This window comes from Arachis stenosperma, chromosome 10 (assembly GCF_014773155.1).
Source record: "Arachis stenosperma cultivar V10309 chromosome 10, arast.V10309.gnm1.PFL2, whole genome shotgun sequence".
NCBI lineage: Eukaryota > Viridiplantae > Streptophyta > Magnoliopsida > Fabales > Fabaceae > Arachis > Arachis stenosperma.
This window is the reverse complement of record NC_080386.1, coordinates 6,307,359-6,319,990: the sequence shown is the minus strand read 5'-3', so window position 1 is coordinate 6,319,990 and position 12,632 is coordinate 6,307,359. Positions and strand designations below refer to the sequence as shown.

The following is a 12,632-nucleotide window of genomic DNA, read 5'->3' as shown; positions in this document are numbered from 1 at the left end:
AACTATAAAATTAGGATTAATTGAATTCTAAAATTTGATTGATTTAAAATAGTATTTTTGTTTAATCAAATAAAGTAAGGATGTTTAAGATTTTTTTATAAAATTAAATAAAAATATATTTTTATTTTTATTTAATTAAAGGGGTATATTAGTAAAAGTGATGATATAATATATTTAAAAAAGAAAAAATTAAATACTAACGTGGAAAATAAATTCCACATGACTTGTTACTATTTGTCCATATTTTAAACGTATCGGTACGTATGAATTTATCATCGTACCATAACAAACACCTTAAAAAAATATTTAATAGCTTTTTTGAAAGTAAAAGAGTAACAAAAAAGATAATTACGTAGCAATTGTGTAATCATGCTATCTTTAAGCAAATTAGCATATATATAAATAAAAATAAAAAAATACATTATAAATCTTGTACATAGGTCATTACATATTTATCAAGGTTCTGAAAATCGGTTCAAATTGACTGATTAAACCGTAAACTAATGGAATTTTCGGTTCAGACTAATGATAAAATCGTGAAATTATAAAACTGACATCGAACCGCCAAATCGGTCAAGAATCGGTCGGTTAAATTGAACCGTAAATCAGTCGATTTTTGAAATTTTACGAAAATAGCGCCGTTTGCCATTTCCATTTAACCCAGCACCCTTAACTCAGTAATCCACTAACCCTTGCTCCACACAAGACACAACGGCGCAACACTCCCTCTCCCTCCTTCACGCTCGAGCTAGTCCTTCATCTCACCGTCGGCGAGATGTCTCCGTCATTTCCGTCCAGCCGTTGGATTGCTCCTACCGCCGTCGCAAGTTGGAGCCTTAAATATTACAGTCGTGATCGTGCAGCTCTCCACCATCGTCGCCGTTTCAGCTTTGGAAGCAACATCGCCGGACTCGCCTCCTGTCTCCGTCGCGCACCTTTGTTCCACCGTCGCCAGCGTCAGCTCGGTTGCACCGGTCAGTTTTGGTCACCAATTCCCCTATGTTTTATACTTTTATGCTTCTAGCTTTAGGTTTTCTAATGTTCTGAAAATCGGTTCGAATTAGCCGGTCTAACCGGTTAAATCACAAACCGATGAGAATTATGGTTCGGTTAGATGTCAAAACCGCAAAACATAAAAACCAGAATTGAACCATTAAACCGGCCAATAATAGGTCGGTCGAACCGAACCGGAACCCGGCCGGTTTTTTTATTTTGCCCAAAACACGCCAAAACGCAGCCGTTTAGCATTATGATCCATAACCAGTAACCCTCCCAACCCTCACTCACTCCAGGTCAACAACGGCGCAGCAGCAGCAGCACACACTCTCTCCCTCGTCCCTCCCATCGCCCTCGAGGTGGTCGTTCCTCTCAACGCCGGCGAGCTCAGTCCCTCCCTTTCGTTCAGCCGCCGGACTGATCTTGACGCCATCGCAAGTTGGAGCTTCGAAGCTCACTCGGTCCCTCACTCCTGCTCGTGCAGCTAACGCCTCAGACTCTCAGCAGTGGAAGCACAGTCGCCGGGCTCGCCTCCTGCCTCCATCGCGAAGCTCTCTCCCACCGTCACCGGCCCATCTCTGTTCCTCCGTCGCAAGCTCTGTTCCTGCCTCCGTCGCCAGCTCTGTTCTATGCTTCGTTGCTTCTAGCTTCTAGGTATTTTTTTAACAATAATTGTTGAATAATCTGTGAACTTGTTATGGGTTGAATAATTGTTAATTAATTTGTGAATTACTAGGTTGAATAATTGTTCTTAATTAATCTATGAACTTTGCTGTTTTTTCCCCTCCAACCCCCTTCTTTTATCTGTTGTATTTTATTTAATTTCTTGGTGAATATATGCATGAAAATGGTGACATGGCAAATCAAATCAGAATGATATCTTCTACTCTATGATCGGTAAATTATGAAACACAGAAACTGTTTGTATTGGTGGTGAAATTCTGGATATGTCGTTTCCTATAATCTTTTATGAGTTGTAGTGCATCATTGCAGTATTAACTTTGACTTCATCTAGTAAGGAAAGTCTGTTTTAAAAATCAACGAGCCATTGTTCTGGGGAACAATTGTTATGTTTTCACCATATGTGAAGGCATTCTGCATTAACCATTGTGTGTTGCTACTGAATATTTCTTTGAATAATCAAAGTGGTTTTGATCACTAGGAGTGGAAATAATTTGACAGTAGTATTTTTTTTGGTGACTAATTTAACAGTAGTATGCTTCAAAGTTTCAGAATTTTTCCTGAGTTGTAATTTCTGGATTGCGTGTTTGTTTGGTTTATTTTAAAATATCATGTATTTGTGTAGTCGTATTTATAAAACAAACATACTAGGTTATATAATGTTAATTTTGCAAGTCCAGCCCTGCTTATATCATGTTATCTGGATGGAAGTCAGATTTAGGGTCATAATCTTGATTTATCATGCGTATATTTTTGTGCGATTGCTCTGTACATGTTCTTGAACACACTTTATAATGAAGCTTCTTCTTCTATATGTATGTAAAATTGGCCATGCACTAATGGGGAGCAACTTGGTTGAAATTCGACATGTAATGGTCTAAGAAATTGTGAAGACTTGTTGAATAATATGCTCAGCAAAAGTGCCAGTTACATATCTTACAAAAGTTACAATTTGTGTACTCTGAAATTATAATTTGTGTACTCTCATGCAGAGGTTACAACTGGTCAGAAGTATCTGTAGTTATATTTAGTTATTAGAAGAAAATAACTTCTATTAGGGTTCTATTGTAATTTTTTTAATTATTATAAAACGGTTTTTTCGGTCAACCAACGGTCGAACCGGTTGAACCTATAAACTAATGAACCAGTAATTAGAGCGATTCGATGATCGATTCGGTTTTTAGAACCTTGGGTTTTTCTTAATTGTTGAATAATTAATTAATTATTGTTGAAAAATCTGTAAACTTGTTATGGGTTGAATAATTGTTAATTAATCTGTGAATTTTGCTGCTGTTATTGGCTGAACTTTGTTGTGGGTTGCAGTGAAGCACAGTCGCCGGGATCGCCTCCTGCCTCAGTCGTGAACTCTGTTTCACCGTCGCCGACGCCATCTCTGTTCCACTGGCCAGTGCTACTGCCCCTGGATCTGCTCTGCTCTGTTCTGTTCTGTTCTATACTTCTAGCTTCTAGGTATTTTTTATTTTTTTTATAACAATAATTGTTGAATATGTATTGTTGAATAATCTGTGAGGGTTGAATAATTATTAATTAATCTATGAATAATTGCTGCTGTTACTGCCTGATTACTTAAGCCACTTGGGCAAATCTATTAGTTTATGCTATTACCACATATTCACACTGTATTCCCTCCCCAGATCAGAAGCTCACCAACTTTTTTATGCCTTCGGTGATGAATTGCTTCTTTAGTTTTATGTTATCTTCTTCTACATGGCCGAGGCCTAACTAGTCAAATGTTTGTGCACTATGACATTGTCTTCAATACCGATAACATATAAGTAACTCTATTTGTTGCTAACCATTCAATGCATTATCAATTTATTATTCAGATCAGACTCTTATGCATAGAGATAGAGATATAAATCATAAATGCACTTTGTTGTTATAAACCTTGCTGTTGTTAATTAATTGCTGGAATAAAATGGTTTTTTGGGTTGAACCACAGTCAAACCGGTTGAACCAATAAACCATTGAACCAGTAGCTAGAGCGGTTTGATGACCGGTTCGTTTTTCAGAACCTTGCTTATGTTTGACTAATTTATATATTTTGCAAAGTTGATGGGTTGATTTATATATTTTGAAATTTGAAGGGCTATAAATTCGCACAGCAAAAAAAGATACGTATATAAAGTATGAATTGCTCTTCCATCAAAACCCTCTTTCCTGTTGCCTCTTCTTAGCCGCCATTCCCTTCTCTTTAATGAAGAGGTAGCAGCTGCAGCAGCACTTCTTTACTCTCTCCAAACGACAACAACGAACTCCGTTTTGTTTGGATCGCATTTTGCGTTTTGCGTTCTGCCCCTTTTTTTAAACTCTCTGCTTAATGGGAAGGGTTAGTGGAACCGAGAAGCAAGAGTTTAGGGAGATGGAGGAGACTGAATTCACTGATTCTCAGCTAATTTGTCATGTTAGAGATGCACTTTTAGCAGTCACTTTGGTACGTAGAGCAAAATATCATTCTAGAATCTTTTTTCTTAGATGTTTATTATTTTTCTGATAATTAAAATGGTGGATTTTACTCACTCTTAGGGTGACAGAGAGAATTATGATGAGCTTGTTGGTTATTTGCACCGGAAAGAGAGTCTTAATCCCGATCAGATTGCTCTACTTGAGGTGAGTTCTTAAATTAGAGCACGTGAAAATTGTGACATTAATTAGTACATAGTGCTGATATTTGAATGACGTTGGTTACAGACAACTTTGAAGGCACTCTCTGGAACAGTCTCATGCATAGATTCTGTTCATCACGAATCTCTTCTTTCTGCAGTAAGTTCTTTTTCACATTGGACTTGTTGCTTGTGTTTATGTTTATGTTGTGCTTGAAGTGTTGAACTTGTTAATGTTGGAAGGAAATGGATAATTTATAAAGATATAGTTATTCTCCCTGAATTTGTTTTTGCCAGATTTATAGAATGAGCCTGTGGAATTATGGAACTTCTATTATGGATGCACTGATTGAGCTTATTGTATCCTTGGTACGAGTTTCTTTTCTGTTCCCCCCCCCCCCCCCCCCCTTTTATCTTTGTTATTAGGATCCATTTGCAGAGTTTTAATGTTCCTTGATTGACCTTTCTTGTCATTTTTACCCTATTTGAAGGCTGCTTCAAATGGGAAATATATCGATTGGTCTTTGGAGTTGCTTGTGAATAACTTCACTCCACCTTATCATCTCATGGATAGTCTGAAGCAGGAGAGTGGAATTGAAAAGAAGAATAAAGTTCTGTCTCGTGTGCATGCTGCTTTTGAAGCCATAGCTGTTTTGGTGCCTCTTGCCCCTTTGCGACTCTCTCCAATAGTTGTCCAGAGGATGCCCTTAACCTACAGTAAGGGACCGGTGAGTTCAATCTTCACTTCCATCCACTTCCATTGGAAGTTCTTACGTAACCGCTTTATGCTAGTTGTTGCTCCATTTTGTGAATTTGTTGTTGTATGTGATGGACTGTCAACTTGGTTGACGGCAATTAGCATCCATCTAAGCTTCATTTCCCCACCTTGTTGTATCCGAAATTTATTCATGTTTACAACGTGGAGGCATTATTTACTCTTGCACTCTGAACTATGTCCAGTTGCTCCAGTAATCATTTACATGCTTTTGTTGTATGCATTTTGATGCCAAAACAATATGAGGAAACCAATATGTTAATTTGAGGAGCATTTCTAATTTTCAGATTTCTTTTATGTAGCTTTTCAACATATGTAAGAAGAACTAATTTGACAATTGCAGTATTTTGTCAAAGTTTAATTTACTTTTTTTGATACTTGTAGGAGATTCTCATGTACGTGGAGAACATGTTAAAGTTGGAAAGTGGTGCAATTGGAGAAATTGTTGGTGTTACGATGCTGCCTGCTATTGTAGATAGGTTGATAGAACTCGATGTATGTTGGTTAAGCCACCCTTTAAGTTTTAGTTTAAAGGAAGTGATGGCAGTTGACCATTAAATTAATCCCTTTTGATCTATTTCAGGTCGAAATTGGATGGGATGGCCTCTTGCAGGAAGATGCCAAAGGCATATTTGAAATGGAATTAGAGGATGCCGAATTTGCGGATGGGGATGGGGATGATAATATGGTATGGTCCAATATTTTTAATTTAGGGTTCATCTTGATGTCTCCTTTTTTAATGGCATTTTGAAAATTAAGATGATGCTCCTCTTAATTGGTCAGATAAAAAAAAAATGAAATTAAGATTTCAGTAGGGAATCTTTTATTCTGTTTAACATGCCGTGTCTATGATATAGTGTGTTTTTGTGTTATCTAGTGAAGTTTTGTTAATTTATGTTCCATCTCTTATGCTTTGTGAAATGAAAGATTGAACGAGGTTGTTATTATTGCTAATAGTTCCATAGTCATCCATTGATGCTAGTTCTGTTGCTGAAATGGTGCTTGCTAGAGTAATGTGGAGCTGTGAAAGAGTTTCCTTTTTGCAAATTTTTCTTAGCAAGAGATGTAAGATAGATGTTGATGGGAAACAGGAAGATTGAAGTTTATCTGAAATGCAAGTTGTGGTCAATCTGACATAGGTTGACGTTTCGACGGTGATTTTGTCAGAGCATGCCTGTATGTATGTTTATAAGGCTGTGGAAGCAGCCGTTAGCCCTATCAAACTATGAAGGGCCTTATTCTGGTGTTTGCCTGTTTCAGGCTAACATGCCAAGCTGATTATACTCAGGCTTGGCTTGATCAGGCTGTGGGTGAGGTTAGGTGGCTTTGTGAAGTGGCAAAACTTCATATGGTGAACTCAGGTACTTTAACTCTCTGTATATCATATACCATGCTGGGATTGAGTTGTCGATGATGAGTAATTTTTTAACCATACTAGATATGTCCTATACATGTCTCAATTGCAATGTTTTGAGCTGTCAATATGGAAGACTGAAACTTGTTTTGATCATCGTGATATTTTGTAGATTTTTGAGATACGAGTAAACATCGTTCTGCTTTCATTTTTTTTTTTGTGAATCTATACCAGTGTCTTTTTCTCCCGTATTTGGGAGCGGGGACATAAATAGTCCGTAACTGGATGCATTGTTGCGTAGAATGGATTCAAACTACTGAACTTCTACTACACCCAATATTCAAAGTATAACACAACTCTTAAAGCACAAAGGGGTATATTACTACTATCTTTAGGCAAGAGGCACCAATACTGTCTGCTTGCTTAAGAAAGGTGTTGATATTGTTTAAAGAAAAATAGAGCCTCGTAAATATTGGCAGTTGTATTCATTTGCCGTACAATTTGACTATTTATGCTCGTCCATTTATATTTAAGGGGTAAATTAGTAGTTTGCAATGGGGAACAGTTGACAATGGGCAGTGTATGTGAGTCATGTTAACAGCTGCATGACTTGATATACACTAATTGTTGCTGGAAGTATCAGTGTTGTGATAGAAAATGCAAGGGAAAATCAAATTGAATAAAAGAAAATATCCATCTTTCGGGATGTAATTATCTTGGCAAAAGGCCAAAAATGAGTAGGACCAGAAAGCAAAAAAGCAAGGACTTGGAAGCAAACCTGGTATAATTTTTTCTGCCAAATTTAACGACAAAAGTGAATCTAGATATATTATGGTAAACTAACTGAGAATCTGCTGAAATGTGTTCATAATAGAACTTGGAATTCAGAAAGTAATAGACTATTCAGCCATAGAGTTATCTCTTCTGCCATAAATTACATTGACATTATGTATTGCTGGATTCCCAAGAAGGGAAGTCATTGTGCAGTAAACTTGTAGTGGACAGGTGTTAATGCTAAATAAGCAGTATACAGTTCGCAATCACATTTCCTTATACAATTTAGAAGAGTTATAATATGATAGTAATTAGAGTTTGGCTGGTTCATCATTTTTCCTTTAGCAGTGATCATTTGAGCTCTCCCTTTATAATACTTTTAAAGTTCATTAACCTAAGATCATGGATGAAACTCCTTTCCTGTCATGGCAAAGCCTTGCTCATGCATCAGATTGAATCTTTGTTCTGCAGTCAGCTTACTGTTAATTTTTCAGCCAACTTCTATGCGAATTAGTTGCAAGGTTTTGAAAGATGAATGTAGTTAGGTTATATTAGGCTATTGGCTCATCTATGAGGAATATATTTCCAACTTTTATTCATTATGTAATTCTTCCAATTTACTACGTATGTTAGTTGCCAGTCTATATATCATCTTATTAACATAAATGTGTTCTAGATTTTGTCTTCACTTTTGTGTGTTCCACAATATCACATATCTTATGTGCTATCTCATGGTTGTTTTTTATTTTATAACAGCCTGCTGCAGAATATTTAAATAGGAAAAGTTTGGAGGGAAACACAATTGCTGAGAAATTAGATAGCTTGATTGAGCTGACTTTTTTGCATCTTGAGTCCTGTCAAAGCAGTGGCCGTTTGTCTGAGGTATTTTTCAGACATTGCATATATTTGCTTTGATTACTTTGTACTATATACTTAACTTCTATATGTTCATTAAATTCTTAATTAGGTATTTGATGTTCTAGTGAGATCATTTCAAAGGACTATTTTGAATGCCTACAAATCAAAATTCACCCAGGTACTCTCTCTCTCTCTCTCTCTCTCTCTCTCTCTCTCTCTCTCTCTCTCTCTCTCAAGTTGGTACTGCTTTGTGAAATACATTATCAATGCCTTTATTTTATTGCAGTTTGTGGTGTTCTATGCATGTGCACTTGATCCTGAAGATTGTGGGGAGAAGTTCGCCATGGTTCTTACAGAGATGTTTCTTAGCAATGTTAATCCCCCCAATACTAGGTAAAATTGATTTTACGTTGTGGTTAAACTTGAAAATTAAAAGTTCAGGTGGCTGTCATCACCAATTGATGAACTCTTAATTATTTTGCCCCCATTCATTGTGAAGTGTCGTAATTGATGTTAGTGTGGTCATATATATTTTTTTATTTGTGGTTGATATTTTTTTAACTGTAAATGATTTAATGCTTATCAAATGGGGCCCCTTAGCAGCTTATTATGGAATTTAATTATTTAATTGAACTTAAATGATTTAGTGTGCTTCTCCTATTTATTGAATTATTTGTTTTGTTTTAACATCATTTTTGTGGAAGATGTAATGTGGTGCATATGATGCTGAGCATTGTATAGACTTCACATATGACATTACTAGTTGTTTTCATTTATCGCAGGATGAGTGCTGTTGCTTATCTTGCTAGTTATTTGTCCCGTGCAAAGTTTGTTTCAGCAGCATTGGTTGCTAGCATCTTACAAAGGTTTGGGAACATTAGTTTCCTTGCATGGCCTAATTACTTTTTCTGTCTTATCATATAAAATAGGAAATGGTACTAACTGATATGATTATCTTCCCATGAGGTTTCAGATTGGTAGATTGGTGTCTTAACTATTGCAAGTCACATGATTCCGTTATGAACCCGCGAGCACATCAAGTTTTTTATTCTGGTTGTCAGGTATGTCGATTAGCATTTGACATTCTATTCTTGCATATGGTGAGGGAAGGGCTATAAATCTGATGACTTGACACTAACTGGACAAGTAATGCAACAGGAATAATGTTATAACATTCTAAAGATTCTCTTAAAACACAGATATAATTAATCTCTAGAAATATTTATAAGAAAATTCTTAATTTAGTAATTAAGAGGATGCTTGGCAGAAGTTGATAGGAAGATAAATCATTTTTCAATGCCATTGTTTGAAAGCTTCCAGTTATTGCATCCTTTGATATGTGCTTTTGAGCCCTCAATCCTCTTCTGTTTCATTGGCTGTTTATTGTAAGCAATTGGTTTGGTTTGGTTACTTTACAAATTATTTTAACCTGGTTAGAAAACTTAAGTATTTCTATGAACTGCAAAATCATTTCATGTTAATGTTACCGTGTTTATTATTTTTATTTTCAAGTTTTTTGGTAGATTATTTGGATTTTAGTGTTCATAAGCTTGTTTTCGTGAGCAGGCGCTCATGTATTTGCTGTGTTTTCGATTGAGATCTCTGATGGATGCTCCAAGGCTCAAAATGCAACTTCTAAATATGCCCATGGAGCCAATCTTGCAACATAAATTGAATCCTTTGAAGGTAATGAACTTCTCAAAAGCCATCATGGTTTATAGAGAGCATAAAATGCTAAGATTTTATGGACAGTGATATAGTCAGCTAAAGACTGGACTGATTTTGGTTAACTATTCTTATTTGCTCCAATCTTGATTATTCTATCTAAAATGTATAATTAAGCTTACATTTCTCCAACAGGTTTGTCTTCCTACTGTAGTAGTGGAATTCCTAAGACAAGCAAAGGCTGCTAAGCTCTTCATGACATCGGAATCATTTGCCTTCGATGATATGCTCGAATCTGATCTTTCAAGGGCATTTGGCGGGATAGATAGACTCGACATGTTCTTTCCTTTTGATCCTTGTTTACTGAAGAAAAGTGAAAGGTTTGTAATCTAGTTTTATGAAGGAAAAAATCGTTAGATTTGTCCAGACTTTTTTCTTAGTTTAGTTGTTGGTGTTGCTTCTGCCTTCCACTCTAAATTTCATTGCTGTCTACAGTTATATAAGGCCACATTTTGCACGCTGGTCAAAGATCAAATGTGATGGCGCCGATGATGGCGAATTCAGTGAAAGTGGCAGCGATGCATCTGATGACGAATTTGCCGACATGAATGAGAATGATACGATTGAAGATGACATGACAGTGAGTGTACAAGCAGGTTTGGATTTCAATCCTGACTTGAATAGAATGTCAATCACACCCAAGAACAAGTCTTTGTTGCATTTTCAACAGCAAAATGCAAGAATGCCCGCAAGAATCAGACCATCCACTAGTCCAGAGTCTTTGTAATGATATTCTTGTGTCGAAAAACATGTCAATTTTGCATATGTTTTGGTGTGGTAGGATTAGGAAGTCTTGTTGGTGTTCTTTATAGTGAAGAAAACAGCGGGGAGCATTGTGCAGTGTTTTGGGGTATTTTGCTCCCATATTCGGGCAATTGTAAGTGTAGTTTTTAACGTCTGTACACTTTGTGCTGCCTATTAAAGAAAATGAGTAGAGGAGCCAACAGTTTTAAGATTCTGTTCCTCTTCACTATCTTGTAATTGTAATGTTCTAAAAATAACTACGTCAAAGTAATATTTATTTACTGCAAAACATATGGGCCATTGCCTTAGAAGCTAAGGGTACGGTTCGTTGGGTTTAGTCTTTTTCTACCCACAATAAAATTCTAGTGAAGGGCAGGAAGGAATATCGATATGTACGATGTAGATAGAGACTACTAACTTGCCAAAAATAGAAAAATAGAATGGTAATGTGACAAAATAATTGATCGAACAAATATCACTATCAGATAACAGTCTCGATTTTGTGTTCCTATTAATATCTTAGTTATTTATAACTATCTTTGACGTGCATCATATTCATTACCTTACATACAAAAAGAAAAGATAATTGATATTCATTATTCATTATGATACAAAGAAATCGAGTTAGCTAGTTCTAAATTTCTAATAGAAAGAGATGGAACTGCTACAGTTTTGCGATTGGGTTGCAACTCTTATGGAGCACATAGGTTCATAATACACTTAGTCACTTAATCTGAGCACATTGCACCATCAATATCTCAACCAATCATGTTCATTTCTGAAGTTTGAAGATTATATTAAAAAGATAATGACACTTGATCATTATGAGTTAGAGATACAGCATTATAAATCATTTAGTTGCAAGAAACTCCTCATTCAAACATCATAGGACAAAGCTAAATACTTAAGGAGTAAATATTTGCACTAGTTTTTTTTTTTTTTTTTCTAGAGGAATATAAATAAAAAAATTTCATTAACCAGTCAATGCAAAAGCAGTTAGAACCGATTCCAGTCTAAAACTATTGCTTGTGTTAACGTGTAACTATTGATTAACATATCTAGAAGTGTTTTAATGACCCAAATCAATAATAAACAAGAAACAGATCCAAAAGAGGACATGTATACAGATTTTCCATGCAACATATGTAGTTTCCTTCAATCCCAAGGAAGATGAATATGATAGAATGAAAATAATTATATAAAAAAAGGGAACAATGTACAAGATCTATTCATTGGCAATTGACTCCAACCTAAATTTGGTCGAGGCTGCATTCTTGAAATGAGGCTTCGAAGGAAAAACAAAAATAGAATTTGAAGAACTTGAAGGCTGGTATGCTGCTGAGTATCTCACTGAAGTCATGGAAAATCTAGGTAACTGTTGCAGCCCAGAAGCAAGTGGAACTAATTTGTAACTGAGAATGTGCTCAGATTTTGGAAGAACATATACAGTGTCATTATGATACCCTGATAATACAAAACTTTGTGCATCTGCCAGTGTGTATTTGATTTCCTGCAACAATGGTGTCTGGTTCAAAATCCTAATATAGTATGTGAAGGGGTCTCCCAAGATGGCATAAGGAGGACATTCCAAATTCACAATCAATGGTGGTAGCTCGACATTCATGTCTGGCAGCTTTTGCTTGGTCACAACCCAAGACAATGTCGCCGTGGTAGAAGCAGATTGCTCTTCCACCCCCAAGTCCTTCCTCCATGTCAAACACACAGTTCCTAGTACAAGCTTTGAAATGTTTTTGTCGGAACTCACTGAGAATACCTTCTTGAACTCTCTCCCAGGAGCAACAAGGGCAGGGTTTGAAAGCTCCTCATTTCCATGTTGGTTGGAGCAAGTCCTTTCAACATCATTGTCTGCTTCTATGGAAATGGACTTCAACCTTATTGGCAACTCCGTGCAATTCTTTGCGCTGACAATGAGCAGAGTTTTTTGGTTTAAGGGAAGTGATTGTGACATGTTACATTCTGAAGCTTGCTTGTTCTTAGAGAGAATTAATGGGTCCCGTCTGAATGGCATCAAAAAATGATGGTTAAGTTCAATAGGTTTAGGCCGGTGCCACTTGATTTCTAGTTTGCATGACCAGGAATC

The 12,632-nt window shown here is 36.3% G+C and overlaps 2 protein-coding genes across 3 annotated transcripts in view; both read left to right on the top strand.

The window, feature by feature from the left end:
* LOC130955911 (BRASSINOSTEROID INSENSITIVE 1-associated receptor kinase 1-like) overlaps positions 1-12,632 on the top strand; it is a 55,008-nt gene that overhangs the window by 5,869 nt on the left and 36,507 nt on the right. The gene's annotated exons all lie outside the window — the stretch shown is intronic.
* LOC130955910 (uncharacterized) lies at positions 1,298-10,740 on the top strand. Of its 2 annotated transcripts, XM_057882910.1 has the most exons (17): positions 1,298-1,650; positions 3,001-3,147; positions 3,786-4,132; positions 4,225-4,308; positions 4,390-4,461; positions 4,599-4,670; positions 4,793-5,029; positions 5,461-5,571; positions 5,660-5,764; positions 7,961-8,086; positions 8,172-8,240; positions 8,349-8,455; positions 8,845-8,928; positions 9,036-9,123; positions 9,629-9,748; positions 9,923-10,107; positions 10,223-10,740. In XM_057882910.1, exons 3-17 carry the CDS (start codon positions 4,019-4,021, stop codon positions 10,512-10,514), a joined length of 1,866 nt encoding a protein of 621 aa, XP_057738893.1. In that variant the 5' UTR covers positions 1,298-1,650; positions 3,001-3,147; positions 3,786-4,018; the 3' UTR covers positions 10,515-10,740. The 2 variants fall into 2 exon arrangements, with proteins under 2 accessions (XP_057738893.1, XP_057738894.1); XM_057882911.1 differs by lacking the exon at positions 1,298-1,650 and having other exon boundaries at positions 2,857-3,147.